This window comes from Nomascus leucogenys, chromosome 6, assembly GCF_006542625.1.
Source record: "Nomascus leucogenys isolate Asia chromosome 6, Asia_NLE_v1, whole genome shotgun sequence".
Lineage (NCBI taxonomy): Eukaryota > Metazoa > Chordata > Mammalia > Primates > Hylobatidae > Nomascus > Nomascus leucogenys.
Window position 1 is genome coordinate 79,577,580 of NC_044386.1, and position 23,842 is coordinate 79,601,421.

At 43.0% G+C, this 23,842-nt stretch overlaps 1 protein-coding gene across 2 annotated transcripts in view; it reads right to left on the reverse strand.

Annotated features, from left to right (window-relative positions):
* Window positions 1-500: 500 nt before the first annotated feature.
* Window positions 501-23,842, reverse strand: part of ANXA2 (annexin A2) — a 47,616-nt gene continuing 24,274 nt past the window's right edge. For both annotated transcript variants that reach the window (XM_030814498.1, XM_030814499.1), the window contains 10 exons: window positions 16,829-16,923; window positions 13,209-13,322; window positions 9,402-9,492; window positions 8,202-8,281; window positions 6,466-6,525; window positions 5,420-5,513; window positions 4,762-4,857; window positions 4,231-4,289; window positions 2,249-2,371; window positions 501-860 (listed from right to left, as the gene is read on the reverse strand). In XM_030814498.1, coding sequence (XP_030670358.1) covers window positions 801-860; window positions 2,249-2,371; window positions 4,231-4,289; window positions 4,762-4,857; window positions 5,420-5,513; window positions 6,466-6,525; window positions 8,202-8,281; window positions 9,402-9,492; window positions 13,209-13,322; window positions 16,829-16,923 — 872 coding nt within the window. In that variant the 3' untranslated portion in view covers window positions 501-800. The remainder of the gene's footprint in view (window positions 861-2,248; window positions 2,372-4,230; window positions 4,290-4,761; window positions 4,858-5,419; window positions 5,514-6,465; window positions 6,526-8,201; window positions 8,282-9,401; window positions 9,493-13,208; window positions 13,323-16,828; window positions 16,924-23,842) is intronic.

Consider the following 23,842-nt stretch of genomic DNA (forward strand, 5'->3'; position numbering starts at 1 on the left):
CTCCCCGTCGGCTTGTGTTGGATCTCCTTTGCCAGAATGCTGTAGCCTGCCCCACTCTGCCCCACTGCTCTCCCCAGTTTGTGGCTGCCCCTGATGCTTATTTTCACCTAATTAACCTCTAGAAAGATAAGCAGATGAGGGGTCCCTCTGGGATCCTTTTTCTTCCCCATAGGTCCTCTCATGCCCTGGGCAGGTACTGCTGCCCAACAGAACTTTCTGTCGTAATGGAAAAGTTCCCTACCTGCGCTGTCCAGATATACTAGCTGCTGACCACATGTGAACGCTGAGCATTCGAAATGTGGATTGTGTGACTCAGGAACTGACTTTTTTTTGTTTTATTTCATTTAAATTTAACTTAAATAGCGACACCTGGAATAGGGGCAACCATGCTGCACAGCTCAGTCCCAGAGCTTTCTTCCTAGAGGGACAGCCTCACCAGCTGAACCCCAAGCACGTTTAATTTTCAAACAATTCAATTGAAAGCAGGGCCACAAAGTACGTGTTTCTAAAGTACAAATTCAGTTTATTCATCTGTTTATGACACAATACACAGGAGGCAAAGTGTTTCACATCATAGACTTCACTTCCAACTCCTTGGAATGTTCATTTCTTTGGCTTACAGGAGAGACTAGACAGGAAGGCCAGGCAATGCTTAGGCAACTAAAATGAGGTTGGGGGCAATGCTAACGTCACTCTCACAGGGACGGCCACAGGGACTGTTATTCGCAAGCTGGTTTTCTAGACCTGTTAGCTGGAAGCATGGCGAGCACCATTTCTGGACGCTCAGGCCGTGTCGGGCTTCAGTCGTCTCCACCACACAGGTACAGCAGCGCTTTCTGGTAGTCGCCCTTAGTGTCTTGCTACAAATGGCCCAGGAGAAAAAAGAAACGCGGTATCAGAAAAAAGCCCAGACTCCTCAATAACACAGAAGTAGCCTCAAAGCACAACAAAGCCTCTCCCAAGACAAAGAGAAGACTCTGCAGGAGACCTGCCCTGACACAAAGGCCTGGAAGGCCACACCCAAACCATTGCCAGGGAAGCCCTCCGGGAGTGTGGTCGGAGGAGGTGCTGGGGAAGACATTCAAGTCTCCTTAGGACTGTGGGGTGGAGGGAGTGCAAGGTGCTGAGGATTGACATAGGTTAGTGACCACGGCTGTTCTTACTGCAGCAAGGTCCTACAAGCACCCCAACTTTCCTCTCTCGTCCTCGCCTTTCCACAGAGAACAGGGTACTTTCCTAGCTCACTCTGCTATTTCCTGCATTATTAAGGTCAAGTGGAAATAAGCTGGTGAGGTGAGGAACAAGTACTAAGAGTCTAACTGGTCCTTTGACTTTAAACATGTGCCCTAATAAACCCGGCTACAAAAGACCCAGCTCTAGCTTCATCCTTGGTAATCATGGGTATGCCTTTGGACATCCGAGGAACTTTTAGAAAGGGGAATTGAAAGGGCTGTCTGAAATCTACACAGTGGTACCACTGTGAATGCGATCACTTCCTTACATGCAAATGCGACATCATGCCAAAACAGACAGAGGCTAAACTGATTGGAGAGATGGGAGTTCTGAGTAACTGAAAGTTGTCAGGCCTATCCCAGAGGATCTTTCAAGGAATAAATGCATAATAAAAGTAAAATGTGGCCGGGCGCGGTGGCTCACGCCTGTAATCCCAGCACTTTGGGAGGCCGAGACGGGCGGATCATGAGGTCAGGAGATCGAGACCATCCTGGCTAACACAGTGAAACCCCGTCTCTACTAAAAATACAAAAAAATTAGCCGGGCATGGTGGTGGGCGCCTGTAGTCCCAGTTACTTGGGAGGCTGAGGCAGGAGAATGGCATGAACCCAGAAGTCTGGGGTTGCAGTGAGCCGAGACTGTGGCCACTGCACTCCAGCCTGGGCAAGAGAGCAAGACTCCATCTCAAAAAAAAAAAAAAAAAAAGTAAAATGTAATTGATCTTCCAAGTCTCTTCGGGATGTCAGCAAGCCTTGCAGGATCATTGTCATGAACACCGATGATCATTGCAGAGTAACAGATGTGAAAAATATAAAATATCTGCCTGATTCTACAAAGTCCAGGACAAATCACAAATGGTACTTTCAAAATAAATCCCTGATAGTTGATGACTAGCATCTCTTCCCCAGAGTTAGAAAACAGAAAATCACATTGTGTCATCATTCTGCCAGGCCACCTGCCAGTGCCCGGGGTGCTCTGGACGGAAGGGCAGGCTGATGCTGCACCTCGGGCTTACCTGGATGTAATAGTACAGGGACTTGCCGTACTTTCTCTTGAATTCAGACCTAATTTTCAACATGTCCACTTCACTGCGGGAGACCATGATTCTGATCAGGACCTTATCTCGAGTCCCCTTGCCCTGAAAATCAAGTTGATATTTGTTACATTCGCTGAGAATGTTATCATTAAAGAAAGAGTCTACAGGTTGAGCATCCCTGATCTGAAAATCTGAAATCTAAAATGCTCCAAAATCCAAAACTTTTTCAGTGCCGACATGATGCCACAATGAAAAATTCCACATATAGCACTTAACACAAACTGTTTCATGCACAAAATTACCAAAAAGCGTTGTATAAAATTACCTTTAGGCTATGTGTGTAAGGTCTATATAAAACATAAATGAATCTCAAGTTTAGACTTGGGTCCCATCCCTAAAATATTTCATTATATATATGCAAATATTCCAAAATCAAAAATAAATCTGAAATGTAAAACATTACTGGTCCCAAGCATTTTGGATAAGGGATATTAGGGCACAGTGTACACTGCCTGAGTGATAAGTACACCAAAATCTCAAAAATCACCATGAAAGAACTTATTCATGTAACCGAACACTACTTGTTCTCCAAAAACCTGTAAGAAAGGAAAGGCAGAGAGAGAGAAAGAAAGAGAGAAAGAAAGAAAAAGGGAAGGAAGGAAGGAAGGAGAGAGAAAGAGAGACAGAAGGAAGGGAAAGGGAAAGGAAGGAAAGGGAGGGAGGGGAACGCAGGGAGGGAGGAGAAGGCAGGGAGGGAGGGGAAGGCAGGGAGGCAGGGGAAGGCAAGGAGGGAGGGGAAGGCAAGGAGGGAGGGGAAGGCAAGGAGGGAGGGGAAGGCAGGGAAGCAGGGGAAGGCAGGGAGGGAGGGGAAGGCAGGGAGGGAGGGGAAGGCAGGGAGGGAGGGGAAGGCAGGGAGGGAGAGGAAGGCAGGGAGGAAGGGAGGGAAAAAGAAAGAAAAAAAACAAAAGACAAGAAAAGAAAAGAAAAGAAAGAAGAGCATCTGGGAATTCCAAACACACCAGGCTGTAGTCAGCACAGACTCCCACTCTATGCCATCATTCAATAAATATATACTGAGCACCTCCTACTGCAAGGCTCAGTTCAAGCCGTCTGAGTCTCCATATGTAACAAGAGGTTCCTGACTCTTGCAGGCTTAGAGGGGACATGCCAACACATTTCTATCATCGTTCTGTGCCATTTCTAATGATATGTGCAATAAAGACCACTGAGTTTACTTCCAGAGCATCAGACCAAAGGTACCAAGGGGTGCTATTTCATATGGAACTCAAAGACAGATGGCAGAGGCAGTGCAGACAAGGGAGATGTTCCAGAAGGAAAATGGAAAAGCCTAGACGCCAGAAAACACATGGCATATTTGAGGTGTAGAAAACGGGATGGGTCTATGGGAAGAGGTGGTTCGTTTAGGGGAGAGTTGTGGGGCTGTCTTTGGGGTCTGACAGACCCAGGTTCAAATCTGTCTGTGTAACTTCAAGCAGGCTGAGGTATTCTGAGCTCCATCTCTGCATTTATAAAGAAGATAATCATATAAGCCTCAGAGGTTGTTTTGCAATGATTTAAGGTAAAATAGTAGCACATGTCTACTGTATAGTGGGTGCTTAATAATCGCTCCTTTCCTCGCCTGTCTTGACTCTGGCAGTAACAGGAAGAAATCACTGAGAAACCTGAGCAGGGATCAGACATGACTACCATGTCACATTTTCTCTCTCCCATGGCACTTTACTTTCTGCCTGTACGCAAATACATGTTCAAGCATCTGAGAGAGAGAAGACAGATTTGTGGTTCTCTCAGCTGTCAAATACAATCACAACTGACTAGTGTGTTCCTGCATCCAGACAGTGGGGTCCCCTTCCTCCATCCATGAGTCAAGGAGACTCAATTTGGGGCCCAAAAGAAGAAAAGCTGAGTGTGGAAACACAGCTCTCTCAGCCGGCTGCCCTTACCTTCATGGAGTCGTACAGCCGATCAGCAAAATACAGGGGCTTGTTCTGAATGCACTGGACTGTGGAGAGAAGAAAGGGAGTCAGGGCTGCAGCTGCTCTGGTCTCTCCTCTACCAGTGAGAGAGGATGCCCTGGCCCTGGGCCACAAACCAGAAGTGACCTAATGCAAGGGAAAAGGGCTGCAAAATAGGACAGGCTAAGGGAAATGTAGAAATCCTCTGCAATACTAAGTTCCACCACGGTTTTAAACCAGGGGTCTCTGAGACCTGCAGAACCCAACTGCATACGTGAGTTTCCACAACACACCCCTCTCTCCTCCTGTTCTCTTACTCCTCCCTGGCAACAATCTCTTACCAAGTTAGGCCTTTCTTCAGTTTTATATTCTTAAATCTATACAATTAAGACTATAAAACTATCCAAAGCATGCATAGAAGTCACACCTCCCAAACACATTTGGATTAAGAGGATGGCCATCTGTCACTTCTGCTCTGGTAGCTGATGTCTACCAGGAATGGGGGCCACATTCACTTACCCAGGTTCAGGAAAGCATTTTCCAGGTCTCCTTTAACCTCTTTCCTGATGCTCTCCAACATGTCATAAGGGCTGTAACTCTTGTACCTATCAAATACTGAGGAAAAACAACAAAGAGTTATCAGATCAGAGCCACTAGTCAAAGTTGTCAATGATCACCCACCTAGTTTTGTGCACCATAATTTTTTTAAAAATTGAGGATGATCATAGCATCCTAGGATCTTAGAGGTTGCCATGGTGACCAGAGCCAACATTGGCCAAGTTTGTCATGGAGCAGCCATACCACCTGTCCTGAATGGCACTGCCCAGGCCACATATTTGGACCATCTCTTATCTCCCCTGAGTGGAACCCATTCCATCTGAAAACCACAGGAAACAGTACAAACCATGCACCAAAGTCCACTACTTCAACAAATAATGGCGAGACAAAATGATCATCAAATAAGAAGGAGCTGCAGAATAAAGCACCAAATGCAGAAACTATTTGCAAGGGAAAAGAATCCAGAATGGGAGAGAAAGGTGAGGAAAAATGGGTGAGCCTATGAGAGTGCCAAGCGGAGACAGAACCTCATTCTGGCAGACTCCATCCCAACATGGACAACCACCCGGCCGCCCCAGCCAGAGCCCCAAGGCTGAGACTCCCTCAGCACAGTGCCCACCTTTCTGGAGGTGGGGCACACTCCGCTCGGTCATGATGCTGATCCACTTGGGAACATCAGTTCCTTTCCTCTTCACTCCAGCGTCATAGAGATCCTATAAGTACAACCAACCAGGAAAAGTTAACTACACAATCCAGTGTAAGGTCATAAAAAATGTCATGCAAAAAAAAAACAAAAAAAGCTACATATTCAAAATGCCAAACGAGGAAAGATGATTATACTGCAGACATGGGCAGAGACCTACTATTTAGGTCAAAAGTCTTAATCACAAGCAGTCTTCCTTAGGCACAGATGGATACCATACGAGACTGCAGATAATTCGTGAGGTCTGCTGTACAATCTCCTTCCTTGAATAAGAAAGGAGGGACCAAGAGCTTGTATTCATATAAAGAAGGACAAGTAAATGTTCATTTACACATCTGGCCCTCCTCCCTTTGGGCACATTTAGGGGCAGATAAGCTAGCAGATGTTTACTGCACAGCTACAGACCAGGCTCTCATTCCCAAGCTTCTCAGAGACTCACGGATTGATGGAGCTGGAAAAGGAGCCCATCTCGTCTCATTTTCAGTTTCTGGAAAATTTAGGGGCTACAAGTAGCCCTAACAATGGCAGGGAGGGCAAGAGGAAGAAAGGCTTATGCAAGGGTAGATATTTATTCTGTGATCTTCCACCATCTAGGAATTGCAAAACCTAACTTCTATTACTTTATTTAAAACCCTTCTCTACTACCTGCTAGAAGTGCCATGTGGAATATATTGAATTTTAAAACTAACATTAATTTAAATTAATTTTTTTCTGCAGCTTTTATGACTTACTTTGAGATAATCGTTGACCCTCTGAGTAAGGAATATAGTTCATTGCAGTCTGAATAAGCTTAACAAATAGTTCTCAGAGATAATGCAGCTAGAACTGGCAAAAGTCTTATTCAGCCAGAAAAGGACAGGTCTCTGCTGGCCTCCCTTTCTCACACAGAGTTAAATTACTATATAGACTATCCACAGACTTACCAGAAAACAAAAACTCAAACCAGAAAGCTCAGCACTTACCCGGGCATCTTGGTCAATCAGTTCATAATCAATGACAGAGCCATCCTCTGCTCTTCTACCCTATGGGGGAAAAAAAAAAGAACTTCAAATCCATTTCTTTGTGTATTTTAAAACTGAAAATGTTTTCTCCCCAGTCCATGTAAGCCATTATTTAATTTCCTAAATAAGTATCCACCTAAGATTTTTCTTACTTTGAAACCTAGATGGGCCAGGCGCGGTGGCTCACGCCTGTAATCCTAGCACTTTGGGAGGCCAAGGCAGGCAGATCACGAGGTCAGGAGATCGAGACCATCCTGGCTAACAAGGTGAAACCCCGTCTCTACTAAATTAGCCAGGCATGGTGGCACATGCCTGTAGTCCCAGCTACTCGGGAGGCTGAGGCAGGAGAATCGCTTGAACCAAGTTGCTGTGATCTGAGATCACGCCACTGCACTCCAGCCCTGGTGACAGAGTGAGACTTTATCTCAAAAAAAAAAAAAGAAAAAGAAACCTAGACCAGCCAAGACGTGGTAAAATCATTGAGCAAGGAAGTGGGGGCTGTGCCTTGCCATCAACAACCCCTCCTTGGTACCCAGTCCTGGCCTACACACCTTATAGAATCCCTGTCCCCATCCCCCACAAAAAGCTGATATTTAGCTCTTTCCCACAGACAGCTTGCGATGCAGATGGAGGAATATGTGGAAAAAAATTCAAAGCAGCCCAGGAACCTACGGCACTAGGAAGATACAAAATACGGGAGGAGGAAGAACTCTCAGACAGCAGAGTCAGCAAAGAGTGTGAACGATGGGCCTGGGCTTAAGCTGAAACTTCAAGGGTCAGTCAGATGCAGCTAGCCAAGCAGAGAGGGAGAGCCAGCTGGCACACGAGGGATGGCACAGCACACTCCCAGGTAAGTAAGAAGCTGCCCTGTCAGAGCAGAGCTGAGCAGGAAAGATGAGCAAAGAAGATGCAGGGAGGGTTTAGAGGACCTTTCACAGCAGTTAGGAGTTTAAATTTGATGCAGCAGAAATGGGGTCTGAACAGGGGAGTAAAATGGTGAAAGTGTATTTCACAGAGATCCGTGGATGGCGGTACACAGGGCAGGTGGTAGCGAAGAGAGGAGAGCCAGGGAGAATGGCATAGGAGTTGTTGCAGTAATGGAAATGTGAGTGGGCCGGATGCACTATCTGTCATTTGTCATCAGGGTTCCCAGGGTCTCTCATCCCTCCCCTGGCACATAAGCATTAAGCTGCACACTGGCCAGAACTAGGGATTCACAGGGGAAGTGCCCCTTCCTCCATGTTAATGTGTTAATATTAGCAATCAGCTCCACAAAGACAACTCCACTCCAGACAAAGGACTATATGGGCAAATTCTTCCATGAATAGTGAACGCAGGAAAAAGAAACCAGAAGGTCACTTCCCACTGGGTCCTGCATGACCACAGATAGTGGCAAAGTGACCTTCCCTAAGTCACGCAGCCAACGCTCTGGCACATAAATCCAGGCCAGGACTTGAGAGCTGCCCATCCCTCCTCTGGCTCCCAAAGTCCACTTGTCCATGAGGTTTTGCAGGATAAGAAATCCTATTATACAAAATTGACAACTCTGCAGTGACAGTGCAAACCCACTTTCGAAAATGCAGCTGAATTTCTGATGCAGGCACAGGGGATTTAGTTAATTCACTCCAAGTATAAAATGAGGTATGTGACTTGCCTTGGGAGGAAGCAAGGGCAAAGAAAGAAACTGGGAAACCAACCTTTGCCAGGGCAACCATCAGCTTGCGGAAGTCACCAGATGTGTCCGAAATAATGTCCTTCTCCAGATCAGTCTTGTACACTTGGAGGAAAATACATCTGGTTTTATGCTTTCTGCCTGTGTAGCCAACCACCCACCCCAATCTCCCCATTTCCCACTAAGACTCTGAAAAGCAGAACAGCTATGTTAGCTGGACACATCCATTCTCCTTAACCCCAAACAGAGGAAGAATTCACTAGAATGATTTTCACCCTCATGAAATCAGAGCAGGGGGCAGCAGGGCTAGATCAAATCAGGGATCCTCAGGCTCACCTTTGATCGGTGACCTCTTGTGTAGTTTAAATACTGGCTCCCAGCCCTCCTGACTGTGAATACTCATTCCAAACATCAAAAAAATTGGAGGTCTACACAGGCACACACACACACAATTGTGCTTTACTGTCCACTGAGAAAATGCACAATGGCAAAAACTACTAAGAATTAAATAATGCTTTTGAATGAAATTATATTTCAATATTCAAAATAGCACCTATATTGAAATACAGTAGCTAGAGAATAACTGTAACGTTCCTAATACAAAAAAAAGATAAATGTGTGAGGTGATGGATACTCCAATTACCCTGACTTGGTAATTACATATTATATATAATACATGTATCAAAATATCACATGTACCCCCAAAATATGTGCAACTATATCAACTTTAAAAAGTGAAAGAAAAAAGAAATGCAGTAGCGATGTAAGTTGCATTGTTTATTCCCCTCATAGCCTTCTATACTGCTTAATGTGCACCGGTTCACAGGGGTTTCTTGCTGTAATTCTTAAATTATCCACAGTCCAGAGTTGGCAACCTCTTGAGCAGAGACTGAACAGCACCCAATAAATGGAATCCATACATAATACTTGCTACTTCTCCTCATCTGATCTTTTTTAAAAATGAGTTTTGTTTTCTCTCCTTTCCCCCGTCTACCCTTCTTCTAACACAGAAGTTCTAGGGGAATGTAATAATCAAAATGCAGGCAATGAGGAGGTGAAGGAGAGAAACTTGGACCACAGCCAACCTCGCCTACATGGTCAAAGTGGCAGGCGCTTCTGCACGTCACTAATCCAGGCATCTTAGCCTGAACACTAACCCCAGTGGCCATGACAGAGTCACATAAATTGGGCTGAGAGGATGAATCACAGAAATCAAGCTACTCACTTTCCTTGTAGACTCTGTTAATTTCCTGCAGCTCCTGGTTGGTTCTGGAGCAGATGATCTCAATGAGAGAGTCCTCGTCGGTTCCCAGCCCCTGTGAACCAGGAAGCACGAACATCAGCAGGGAAAGGCTTCCCCGCCATTAGCCTACTTCTCTGATCTCCATCAGGTAAATTGCAAACATGGATTGGGTCTGTTAGCATCCTGCTTCCTACATTCCTACTGAAGAATCTATACTCTATCCCTTAGCACAAAGTAATGGTATTTTTTATTCCTTTAAAAAATGCTTCACCAGAGCACAAGATGGTGGGATTGCCATGTTTGAGTTCAACTGTTAATATGTTTTTTTTAAAAAGTGGTGAATAGGGGCCGGGCGCAGTGGCTCACGCCTGTAATCCCAGCACTTTGGGAGGCCGAGGCAGGCGGATCACGAGGTCAGGAGATCAAGACCATCCTGGCTAACACAGTGAAACCCCGTCTCTACTAAAAATACAAAAAATTAGCTGGGTGTGGTAGCGGGCACCTGTAGTCCCAGCTACGCTGGGAGGCTGAGGCAGGAGAATGGCGTGAACTCGGGAGGTGGAGCTTGCAGTGAGCCGAGATCACGCCACTGCACTCCAGACTGGACAACAGAGTAAGACTTCATCTCAAAAAAAAAAAAAAGTAGTGAATAGGAAGAGGCAGCAATAGAATATGCCAAAATGTTAAAAGTGGCAACTGCCTTTTGCTGTGGGTATATAAAGTAACTTTTTCTTATTATTATTTTTCACTTTCTACAATAACCACCTACTATTTTAACAGATGAGAATTTTCTTTGTTAAACAATTCTTCTCGCTAAAATAAAGGAACACAGAAATTTTATGTTGTCACTTGCAGCCAGCATTGTTAGAGTAAGTCTTTTTACCAGGCAAAGGTATAGTTAAGAAAAAATTTTTAGCTTCACCTCTTTGAAATGCAAAATTGGGTTAATGTTAAAAATTTCATTCTTGTCCTTCCATTTTTGCTTGGTAATTATGCACTCTTCAGGCACTTCAGGGAAGCAAAAGGAAATAATGAAGTGCCAAATAAACCTAGACACCAACACTTTATTAAGGAATAAGAATTTGATGGGTGATGTATTCAAATTTAATATATACACTTTTGAGCATGTCAGATAGCTTGAAAGGACTCAATGAAACATGTATTTCAAAGCTGGCTTCATGATCAAAGTCAAGATTTAATAATCAGGATTCTTTAATACTTATCTTTCCGAATATGGAAATACCACTTTGAACTAAGTAGAATTACAACTGTTTAAAATGTAAACCAATTATAAGGTGTTAATACAATAAGAAACTTACTTACCCACATGAAAAGTGTGTCAGCTATTAATTAAACTTATTAGAGGTTATATGCCCCTGAAAAAGTAGTTTGTATAATATAAGCTAAGTAAGCTGAGTTAATGGTTAATTTTGAATTTTATTCTTCATCTAATCTTTGAGCCAATGGCTCTTCTTTCTGAGTTTTTAATCATGATTTGTAGAGGTTCCAGCAAAGCCAAAAATTCTCCCCTTGTTAGCAAAAGGTCCATACAGCATTCTACACAAATGTTATTAAATGACTACCGAGTATCTTTGAATATTTTGAGAGGCAGTTGTTCAATCTCAAGGATGATAGAAATATAGTCTAAAAATAACACACATTGGGAGAAATGTTATATCCTGACACTGTAGAATTGCAAGACAGGCAGAATAATATAAGGTGTGTTTCCTTCCATCACTGATATACCAGTGGTAATATCTGAGAATTCCAATAGTGTTTTTATGTCTACTTTCAAAGGTGACCTTGGCAATTTCCAAAGCCCGGCCCAAACTCTCCACAGACTGTCCACAATTCCTATCACAAGGGCAAATTCTACTGTAACAAATGGCAGATACTGCCACTGGTACTGCCAGAAGTCAAAACAGATTTTTTTTTTAAGCATAGTTCAGTTAATGTCACTTCAAGCTTTATGGATTTTGGAAGGGTACTCAACTGTGATAGCTAATGGAAGAGCTGGCACAGGGTCAAAGCTTCAGCAGTTAAAGCACCTTCCATTGGTCCCAATTACATAGATTACGACAGTGACTGACAGCTCAAAAAGGTGTGTTTCAAGTCACTAATACCTAGTAATAGATACCAGTAAAGCCACACAAATCACAACTAAATAGATTCTTGATGAAAATAAGATAAACTGATCTGAAGTGTTGATGGTCAGAAGAAACCTAGAAGAGGCTGACTCATCCCTGCCTCCAAAGGTCCACAGACTCGGTTTTCAGGAGCGCTATTTTTATCAACCAGGATCATGAAATGTTGTTGACATTTTATCATTCTTAATGACGTCTTTTCTGCAGTACAGCCTACTTAGGAAACTGAGACAAGTCCGCTAAAATACACTGAGCACAGCTTGGGCTAAGCTGAAGAACTGAAGGAAGAAAGAGACTTAACAACAAATCTTAGAGCAGCCCTGAGCTATCAAGTTCCAGGCTTTGGAGATGCCCAGTGTCCGAAGCAGCCTCACTCTCGTGTTCTCTGGGGAAAGGATGACAACTGAACTGTGACATTAACTCTGGTGACAGGCTTACAGCTCAGACTGTTCATAATTCAGGAACAATGGCATCAGAGAAAACACAGTCAGACTCAGAATAAAAAATCAGACATATGGCTTCCCCAACTACAGCGCAGACTTTACCATGTATGTCAGCAGAGGGCAGTGTCGGACTGTTCAAATGCTGCAGACCCACACTACAAAAAGGGTCCAAACGTGTTGCAGTAACATACATTTATATGTGTGCATCTATGGCATTTATATAAAACTTGATGTTGGCCAGGCGCGGTGGCTCACGCCTGTAATCCCAGCACTTTGGGAGGCCAAGGTGGGCAGATCACCTGAGGTCGGGAGTTTGAGAACAGCCTGACCAACATAGAGAAATCCCGTCTCTACTAAAAATACAAAATTAGCTGGGCGTGGTGGCGCATGCCTGTAATCCCAGCTACTCGGGATGCTGAGGCAGGAGAATCGCTTGAAACCGGGAGGCAGAGGTTGCAGTGAGCCGGGATCACGCCATTGCACTCCAGCCTGGGCAACAAGAGCGAAACTCCGTCTCAAAAAACAAAACAAAAGAAAACAAAAAACTTGATGTTTTAGGTATGCACAAAGTTCAGGAGGTTTCCAATCTAGAATTTTTACTTAATTTAACCTAAAACTCCAGGTTCAAAAGAACTTTACAAAAGAAAAACATAAAAGATAACGTGCAATGAGACTTCACAGTTACCTTCTCACAGGTACGAATCAGGTACGATTCATCATCCGAAATTACCCCTTATATGCACTATGATGTTCTGATACTGCCCGAATTTGAAACAAATGGTACTGACAGAGAGAGTATGGGAGGAAGAAACACCCACGAAAGGATGGGCAGAATTTGCAAGCTTCACTTAACAAAAGCTATGAGTTTTTTTTTCTTGCCTTAATATCACAACATATCTTTTTAAAGGAGGAAGTGTAATCAAGGAAGTAGTTTTCCCAAATGGTATTCCAATTGTCCAGGTGCTGAGTAGTAGCAGCTGGTAACTGACTTCTCAGCATCATGAAATTTCTTTACAGTCTTAAAACAAGTAATTGAAATATTTTTGGTACAAATCCTGAGACGTATAACTTCAGTTCATTTTTAAAAAATGGTTCCAAATGAGAATTCAACAAAACTGAAAATCACCAAATTACACTCAGAAAGCTGTAATTCACAAAATTAATAGCAGATTTGACAGAGATGACATCTCACACGCATTTACCTTCATGGAAGCTTTTAGCTCAGAAGCGTCATACTGAGCAGGTGTCTTCAATAGGCCCAAAATCACCGTCTCCAGGTGGCCAGATAAGGCTGACTTCAGTGCTGATGCAAGTTCCTTCAAGAAAACAGGCAATCATAAGGAAAATATTTATTTTACTTTAAAACTGGTGGGTAAAACAAAAGTAAAAGGGATCTTTTTGTGAAGCAGGTTGTGAGTCTTTGACCACTCCAGAGTCTTGGGTCAAACGCCGTCCATTGCATTCCCTTCAACAGACCCAGATCTCAGAAACATAAACATCAGGCTTTGATTCAATGAAATTCCTTAAAATCCAAGCTAATTTTGCCGTCTTCCCTGGTCAGTAAAAGGAAACTGGAGTCATATGTGATTCCTCAGAATGCTGTGAGAGTGCAGGCCCTTTGCAATATGGTTGAAAGTGGTAACACCCCGTGGAAGGCAGGACGCTTTCCGAGATCAAGGCCCCCGCTAAGGAGCAGGTGTTTGAGCAGAAAGTCTCCTGGCAAGCAGATCTTGTGGCCTGCTGATATACTGTAAAAGACGTGGGGGCAGCCATTCCGGGGGCAGCCATTCCAGCGGCAGCTCCTCAAAGTCACCAGAAGGAACCAGACGCCCCAACACAATTGGAAGTGAGGTCATGAAACTTTCCTATGCAAAACACTTCATCTAATACTGAGAAAACATCTCTTTGTCCACACCAAACTGGGACGGTGTTTAATGGAAATGATAGGAAACTAACACCCCCGAATTGGCCCCCTTGAATTCTCTGCTGCATATAATTTCTTAAGGGTTCCACTGTCGCCATGAACACAAAACCTTAAGTCAGAGGTCTGGTCAGCACCCATGTATGTAGACAGACACCCCAACTCAATGTGGCTTTTAGCGATGCTTCCTCGGGCTAAACTTCCTACAAATCATGGCTGATGACTGAAGCCTCCTACTGAAATAATGTTCTTTTCGCTTTTTCCTTTCTCTTCTCTCTCTTCTTTCTTTCTTTCCTTGCTTTCTAAGAGCACCCATGGCATCTACAAAGCTGAGCCCCCAGAGGTACTTGTAGGCTACAAGAGGTGATTTGCAGCCTGCTTCAGAGACAACCATCTTGAATCATTCGCAGATGTCAAAAGTGTTAGAACTGACATGGATCTTAGAAGCCACCTGGCCCGAGCCTTTTGCCACCCATTTTCTCCTGCTTCCCAATGTCCTGGGAACACACGGCACTTAGGAGGGGACTGTAAAAGCAATAGCTCCCAATTGTAACACCAGTCTCCCAGTTTGGAACTTTGAGGTTAGGTAACTCCAAACTTAGCCTACCCTTGACACTCCCCTCTACCCATTCTCTATTCAAACCTCAAATAGCATTTGGGCACCTACTGACTTCTTCCACTTCTATTCTAAACTCCTTATGGGCATTCAACTTCCTGTTTCTCACAATGTATAGCACAGAGCTTTGCATTTAACAAAAACTAAACAAAAACTCCAGAAATGTATGATAAATAAAACATAACCATTCCCTGTAAGGAGAAGCCTCGCATCTGGCGTCTGCTAGAACATGAAAGAATCGTAAAAGCAGCTGTCTCTCCCAGCTCCTCTCCACTCTGCTGGCCAGGCCCAGGTTCTTCAAGCTCATCACCTGGGCAGCCGCAGCCCGTATCCCTAAAGAACTCTGCAGCACAAATCTTCCTTATTTCACAAACTTTCTTCTTTATTTCACAAACAGCCAATTGTTTCACTTGAAACTATCTCAAGTAGTTTACATATCTTTTATAAAAGATACATAATTCTCTTTGGCCTAAGGCTGAGAGTCAAGAATTAGTAGGATGGTGAGCTGTCCCCAGCACACAGCAAAACCTGTGAGATCTTGGGACCTCATCATAATTCTGGTAATATCTTCCCTCCAAGAGGGTACTTGGGAGCTTCGTTCTCCATATATCTAATCTAAAACCAAGATCTAGGTTTTGGGTGTGGTGGCTTATGACTGTAATCCCAGCAGTTTGGGAGGCTGAGGTGAATCAATTTGAGTCCACGTGGCAGAAGTTGCAGTAAGCCGAATCACATCACTGCAATCAAGCCTGGGTGACAGAGCAAGACCCTGTCTCAAAAAAAAAAAAAAAAAAAGATCCAGGCTTCTATGTTTGGTGTACACACCCAAATGTATTCCAAGAGCATACTCTGTAAGTGACAGCTGAAAGATCAAATTTTTTGCATGCTGTCCAGAGATGAGCCTTCTGCTCCAATGGGAACTTGGCTCTACCAGCTCACAGACCCCTTTGGGAAGCTGGAGAAATAAAACACTCCCCTCTATGCCTCACTACAGAAGATTAATATACGTCTAGTGAAAGAAGAATTTTAATGCACATGAGATGAAAGAAGCCAAATGCTTTCCTATTTATGTCCTTTCCAACTGTTTAGAGTGCGGGGGATGGAAGTGTAGCAAGGCTTGACCTGCAACTCCCAGGACCCTGCTGGTCATGTCAATCCCAAGGGCAGAAATGTCTCTTCTAGAATCCTTCCAGCTCACCTCCACTGTGGCTACGAGTGAAAGCCATAAGTCAAATGGGAGCTGCAGGAAGCCACACTTACTGCACTGTCCAAGAATAAATCAAAAGCTTTTAATAGCAAGAAGTTAAAAATAAAGCAGCACATCCTTAAAAATAAAATTTCCTAAAACTGACAAAATAAAGGACGAACACGCATTGGTTGTTTCTTAACCACTAGTGGACAAGCAAAGGGAAAAAGCACACAAAGACCCTTTAAATAGCAGGAGCATGGCACGTTGAAGATAGCTTTGCAGACCAAATGAACTACCAACTAAGCCCACTCGTTGCAAAACGCTTAAGAATTCAAGTGTATATTTTTAAAATGAGAGGAGCTTGTTAGGATCAATATTCAGTGGCGGCTAGTGTCCTAAAATTAAATTAGAAACATCTTATCAAGAACCAGCAGAAGTCATAAAGATGAAATGAGTTGCTACATGTACAAAACTGAGCACAGTGCCTGGCCCAAAGTGAGCACTCAATAAATGGTGCCTGTTGTTGTTATTGTTGTTGTTCCCTCTTCCTAACTTTCTGTTCCCAGAAGTTCTCCCTCCAGGTAGCCTGGGTTGGAGGAGGGTACTGTCCTTATACAGGAGCTCCCAAGCACTCTAAGGCGAGCATGACCATCGGCGCTCTGCCTCCTCTCAGATCAACGGTGGCATTAGATTCTCATAGAGGTGCGAACCCTACTGTGAACTGCACATGCGAGGGATCTATGTTGTACACTCCTTATGAGAACCTAATGCCTGATGACCTGAGGTGGAACAGTTTCATCCCAAAACCATCCCTCCTAACCCCATCCATGGAAAAATTGTCTTCCACGAAACCGGTCCCTGGTGCCAAAATGGTTGGGGACAGCCGCTCTAAAGGCCACGTGTGTTTGTGTGCACACACACATGCACACAGACATGTGCAGTGACTCTTACAAGGATTTAAGAAGAAAATCTTAGATATCCAAGGGTCCCAGCAGTCATTTGCTCATGAGAGCCACAATTCATGAAAAGAAAAAGCAATGTCTGAGGAAATAAAAATTCAACAAGAAATGCCCTCCATCCCTGGAATTGCCTGTACCTTTTTGGTCCTTCTCTGGTAGGCGAAGGCAATATCCTGTCTCTGTGCATTGCTGCGGTTGGTCAAAATGTTGACAATGGTGACCTCATCCACACCTATGGAAATACAAGTTGTTAATCATTACTCAACCATATACTCTAGTATTTTGGGCTTACATAGGAGGTGTCAAGCAGAGTTTTTCAAACTGAAATTTATATACTGTTTTCCAAACTGAAATACCAAGACACCAAGATTTGTTCTATCCGTTTTGTCAGCATCCTCTACCTAATGTGTACACTCTCTTTCCTTTTTTTCTTGAGAGCCTCAAACCTCAAGTTTAAATGGACCTTTTAAATATTTGTAGTTTAAAAACTATTTTATTCATAAATTGGTTTCTGGAATCAACAGTAGGAGGTGCATATGTGGGGCTTTGGCAGTCAGATGGAACAACAGAGATTTAGTAGGATTTTAAATGAAGGTCCCCAAATTGCCATTTAACTCAGGATTTAATAGACAGTAACTGCAAACTGAATTAATAGAGGTAATTATTTATATTTATTGCAGGATTATGGCTATATAAGCAGCTACGTATAATTTCTATAATTATAAAAACTGTCATGACAAATGAGTCAGATTTAATATGGCACTTGTATTTTAATAGCATAATTGATTAATACAATCATACTTATTGAAGACAAAATTGTTTTGTAAGGAAAATAAACGTTCCACTGCCTTTAATCTTCAATAGGCAATTTTAATAATCAATTTTATAACTTTATTAAAAAGAGTAAGTGTTTTAATCTAAATTAAATCTAAATTGGGAGTTTTGAAGTGCCACCAAAATATTTTAGTACCTATTTTAATTGGAACATGTGTATTTACAAAGATAAGCAATGCCTTCTGGTGTCTGAAAGTTTCCAATTTTATATCAGAAATACTCCTAACAGGCCATTTAACTTAAGAAAGCACAGTTTGTAAATTCAGAATGTGAAAAGTCTCTCTCCTGACTGACTATTAACTTTGTTTAATAAAAGAAACAGTCTTTACCATAACTGGATAGGTAATTCTTGGGTGAGAGAGTAGAGTTGCTAAACCTACAAGGTCACTTGCAAACTACAAATGGCTTGGCCTGAAGAAAATCAGAGGAGTCCTGAAGAAACAGAAAGGTCAAAACTGTAATGCTTGAGACAGACAAACAGCAGATTGACAGAGGAAATATTCCAAATTCTCAAGTGTGTTAGATCGAAAAGTATAAAGTTAGAATTTCTGGGTATAAAAATAAATAACTTTTTAAAATGTATATGCTCATTTCAAAGCAAGTCCATACCAATACGCTTGCTATCTTAACTGTAGCATCTATAACTTTAGCTCTGATTTTTAGAGTAGCCAAGGTAAACATAGAAATCCAATTGCTGGATATGAGATTCAGCTTCAAAGATGCTTATTTCAGCATTGTATACAATATTGAAAAGTAAAGTAGGAAAAACACCTATGTCCAGTAAGAGGCTGATTAAATGTTCTTTTTTCCATATAATGGGATACTATGCAGTCATTTAAAATGATGGCATAGAAGTATTAATTAATGTTGGAAAATATCCACAATATAGGTACTGTTAAGTCGAAAAAAAAAAAAAGTTGCAAAGCAGGATGCTCTGTATACTCTCATTTTTGTCAAATGTGTATGCATGTATAAGAAAATACCTAGAAGTCTCTATATCAAAATTTTAATAGTGATCATCTGAGTGATGGGATTATGTATAATTTAAAATTTTCTTTCTTTTGATTATCTGTACTTTCAAAGTTCACCATAATGACCATAAATGGGTTTTTTTAAATACCCAGTGAGTGGCAGGCAGTCATTGCTCTAGAATCAACTAGTGACTTCACTTCAAGAGAGTCCCTGTATAGCTCTAAATACTTCAGTTAGAAGAAAATACAGTATGCATAGTAATTAGGAATTACATCTATGTAATTCTCTTCAGTTTCCAAACATCGTAAGACAAGCTATCTTATTTAATCCTCATAACAACCAAGTGGAGATAGCTATTTCTTTTTCTATTTCGTAAGTGGAGGCTCTAAAGCTCAGAGGGACTGCAGTCCATCCCTGTATGTGTTATGTGTGTAAACATTTGTCCTCCTGGGGTCTCAGCTTCTATATCTGCACAAGTAAGGGGGCTTGAACAATGACCCCCCACTTCTGCTTCCACAAAACACTAATGGATATAATTAAGCTTTAACTTATATTTTGTTTCAATTAGGAACGGGTAGAAGAGATTGATTCAAAGACTCTAAAATATCCACAAAGTGGACGTGTGCCTGGGCTGCTGTGCATGCATGCCTACCCACACACGTGTGTTCGCTTGCTCATTTGCTCTCTTGCTCTGTCTATCAAAATTCTATGGCTCTAGCTTTATATCAGGAAAACCACTTGTTTATTAATGTGTTTTGCCTTGTACTTAATTTTATTACCCACAACTGAAAATGCTGAAGAACCACCACAAAATACAATTCTATCCTCTAATCTCAATTCTAATACTTCCAGAAGTCAACCTAGGGGCCGCTGGCCTGAATGCATACCAAGAACACTGACCCATAAAAAAGTATTCTCTCTTAAAAACAAATTGCAAAGTCTGTGTTTGGGTGAGAATGTGGTTCTTGGCCTACCTACATTAAAATCACATGAAGCACTTATTAAAACACAGTTCCTTGGGCCCCACCTGAGAACTACTAAGTAAGCTCTCCAGAACTTGGGACCCAGGAAACGGCACTTCAACAAGCTCTCTAGTAATTCCTTATTTGAGAATCACCAACAGAAATGGGTGACCACGGGTGGGACATGGAAACGTCTTTAGAAATCTACCGATCTAAGAGACTTCTATGTCACTTCTACCAACTGCTTTTGTGAAGTACAGGGTCGACTACAATTTTAGGGAAAGAAGTGCTTACTTTTGTCGAAACAACCCAGGTAAGAAGTAATATCTAAAGAGTTCACTCCACAAACTGTGAAGCAGTCCCTCACTCTTAGTCAACGACACAGCTTTTTGCCCTTCTTTCCATAGCAGCTAAGTGTCCAGCCAGCAGAGATAGAATTTAATCCAACTACTGGAAATCCCCATAAAAAGCCTGGGTGGTTAACCTGAATCTTACCTAGGAGGCAGCAACAACCATAGTCTGAAGGAATCGAAATGTATTTTACCTAAATTATTTACCAAGCAAACGGCCAGCTGAGATGCAGTATCTAACGTGCTGGGACTTTACAAGTGAACAGCCATAATGCACTGCACAAGTGCTGACGCCACTAACTACAAAGAAATATAATGGAGGCTATTTCTGCAAGTAGAAGACTCCCCTCCCACCACCCTTGCCCAAGAACCTCACCTGCATCAGCTATTTCTCCCATACCACTGTCTGCATGTTTCAAATTGAACTGGAAAGATGAAAAAATCATGGAGCCAGGATCAACTGCCTAGTCAAAGCCACTTAAGTCATGTCCTATATTGTAATACCAAATACACGCATCTGCAAATGGGATTGAACCACCTTATCTAAAGATACACTTATCTAAAGAACGCTGCTGCTTCCTCTTGCCCTGCTATTGTAATTGGTGAGGCCATTTATTCCTGTGAAAAATTGTTCAGTATAGGTTGAGGCTGCAAGGGTCATCCGGTTACTCACCATTTCTACCCAGGATGCAACTGAAGGACTCGGACGGAACCTCGAATACCTATGTCAGCACAATCATCATCAACAATGCACAACCAGTGCGAGGACACCAGAAAAGCTCTAAATTGAATATAGTGCCAGAGGCCCAGGAGATGGGGCTCTGCCTCCCTTGATTTATATTCTCTGACCTCTCGTGTTCCAGTGCTTAAGGAAGTGTTTGCTGGGCGGAAGGGCCCAGAGTCTAAAGAAACTGTGTGGGTGGGGCGAGGGCATAAAGAAGAAACAGAAAACCTGAATAACACTTTCTTTTCCATCCTCTTCCACGTGTGTCTGATATGAGTGATCACAAAGTCATCTAAGCAAAGGCTCTCCCCAAGGAAGAGTGATGTGGATAGGGTGATCCCACAGAATGTGGGTGAGAACATGAATTCTGTGATCCAGGCAGATTTTTTACAATTTTTTTTCAAAACTAACAGAAGTTACAGTTTTCCAACATTGGTGAGGAACCAAGACACAAATGTATGTGGCTCCTGATGAGAAACAGCACAAGGAAATCTTTAAGCATTTACTCGTTGAACGAAAATAGCCAACTAATCTAATTAGCTAACTACAACAATATTTTCAACACTCGGATCATGGGCACCCCAGAGGTCAGTCACTGTTCCAAATGCCAGTCAATTCGAAGCAACAGCTTTGCCAAGGGAATGCCTCAGGGAGGCGCTGCTGACAGCAAGGAGCCAGTAGAAACCTGGGGGTCCTGGGTCCCATAAATCATTCACCGTATTTTTCAAGCATAGAGAACATTTGCAGTTTAAAATGATGGCTGGATCCAAAACCACAAAATCAGCCTCCTGGAGTTTCCTCCTCCTCTCTGTGGGTGGAAACCCCAAGTCAGCTCCAGCGCCTGGCATTCCATGGAAAATGTGTGTCTTTATTGTCCATGGCAAGGCACCAACAGCCGTTCTGAACAGGATGCTGACTCACATCTGCCAAGACACACTGCACAAAGAAAATGGATTTCATTTGTGTTTGATGAAGGTCGCAGGAGAGTGGGGACTGACTTGGAAAACAAAGGAAAACTGTCCAGATCCTCTCCTTACCTAGATTATGGGGAAGACCACGACTTGACTAAGATTACTGAGCATACCAGTATCAAAGCTGAGAAGAAATCATCTTTACAAAAAGAAGGTCAGACGCATGCCACAAAGAGAGGACAATGCCACACAGCTATGGGTGTGTACACGTGGACACAGTTCATTTATTATAATAATAGTAACCTTTTGCCGGGCACGGTGGCTCATGCCTATAATCCCAGCCCTTTGGGAGGCCAAGGTGGGTGGACCACGAGGTCAGGAGTTTGAGATCAGCCTGACTAACACGGAGAAACCCCGTCTCTACTAAAAATACAAAATTAGCCAGGCTTGGTGGCACATGCCTGTAATCCCAGCTACTTGGGAGGCTGAGGCTGGAGAATCACTTGAAACTGGGAGGTGGAGGTTGAGGTGAGCCAAGATTGAGCCATTGCACTCCAGCCTGGGCAACAAGAGCGAAACTCCATCTCAAAATAATAATAATAATAATAATAGTAAGTTTTTACTGAGTATCTACTATGTGCCACACATTTTTATCAGATGCCCATATTCTATCATGTACTTCTCACCACACCTATCTGAGGTGGGTGCCATTGTCATCCCGGTTGTACTAATGAGGAAACCAATGCTCATAGAAGGCAGGGACTCACTCAAGGTCACACAAGCAAGACACTTGCAGGGCTGAGATCCAAACCAGGACTAAAGACCCTGGCTCACTGCACTGGGCAACTCTGCCTCCTGTGATAGAAAATTGTGCAAAACTTGAAAATAAAGCAAGAGGAAGATGGCATATCCTCCAGGTATGTGCTGCAGCACTATCTCACAGGCCCAAAGACTCTTGCTCAAGGGACCTGCTCTTACCTGACATGCCTCCTACTACTGAGTTGGGCATACACTCTGTGGGGTTACATCTTAATTTGTAGATTTTGGTCCAGTAGAAAGGATAACCCCAAAGGTTGTGGCTTCACTGCCCTATAGGACATTAATGGTCTTGTATCCAGTTCAACAATCTTTCTTCTTTTTTTTTTTAAACAGGGTCTTACTCTGTTGACCAGGCTGGAGTACAGTTGTACAACCATGGCTCACTGTAGCCTCGACCTCCTGGGCCCAAATGATCCTCCTGCCTCAGCCTCTTGAGTAGCTGCAAGCACAGGCACTCACCACCAACGCCCAGTTAATTTTTAAAAATGTTTTTTAGAGATAAGGTCTCTCTTTGTTGCTCAGGCCCTCACAAAATGCTGGGATTACAGACAAGAGCCACCACACCCAGCCTGGCCCAACAATCTTATTCCAACATTCTTTTCTCAACACTTACCAACATCCAGTATCTCAAATTCCTCTGAACCAGCCTTACCTCAATGCGTTAAATGTTTAATATGTTTATCCTATGAGTCAAGTTTGTACCTTTTTAAAATTATACTTTGATACTTTTTCATACCACACTCCACCATCTAGCTCCTACAAAGGATATGGGACACTAATGTGTCAATATGTGTAGAGAACTGGGCTGAATGTTTACATACAAATGCACTTATATTTGGTAATCTGTAAGTAATGATTTGCCACCTGGTAATAATGCACGGCCACTAAAGGGATAACCCAGCTGAGGTTTTTTTCAACAGAAAGAGCTAGAAGACTCCCTTCTGAGGAGAGACATGAATAACTCAGCAGAAGGAAGAAGTCCTTCCCAACAAGCCTATTAGGCCAGCCAGTCATCCATCTACTGAAGAGATTTTAGGGAGAGAAAAGCTCCCCTCTAGCCATAGGACTACCCAAAAGCACCTTCAGCCATGGTGCTGGCTGGCCCGGAACCCCTGTTGTCAAAGTTGCCCCTCTGGGTCATCCAGCACAAGTGAGCACTGTGTCTCCAGAGCGTCTCTCATCAAGACAGGACACCCAGCTGGCTGACAGATGCCAGGGGAGGCCTCCGGATAAGTAGCAGCCACAATGTAGTGCTCTGGAAACTCCATGGGACTCAGACCTGTGAGATCCTGGGGCACGTTAGTTCCCTTCCCAGGCCTAGGTATCTCACCCCTATAGAACAGAGATCAAGATAATACTTATTTTACCAGGATGCAGAAAAGACTGGCTGAGTTAATGACTAGAAACACATATACTGCCTTCATTCAGCTTCTCTGTCACAAGCCTGGCCCCTGCCTGCATTTGAATTTCTGCCTGTGAAATATGGGGCAAAGAAAGATAGAGAACATTTTTGCCATTGGCACACATGGATGAGTAGTCCAGTTACATGACAAACTCTGGCAGCTGCCAAGAGATGGGA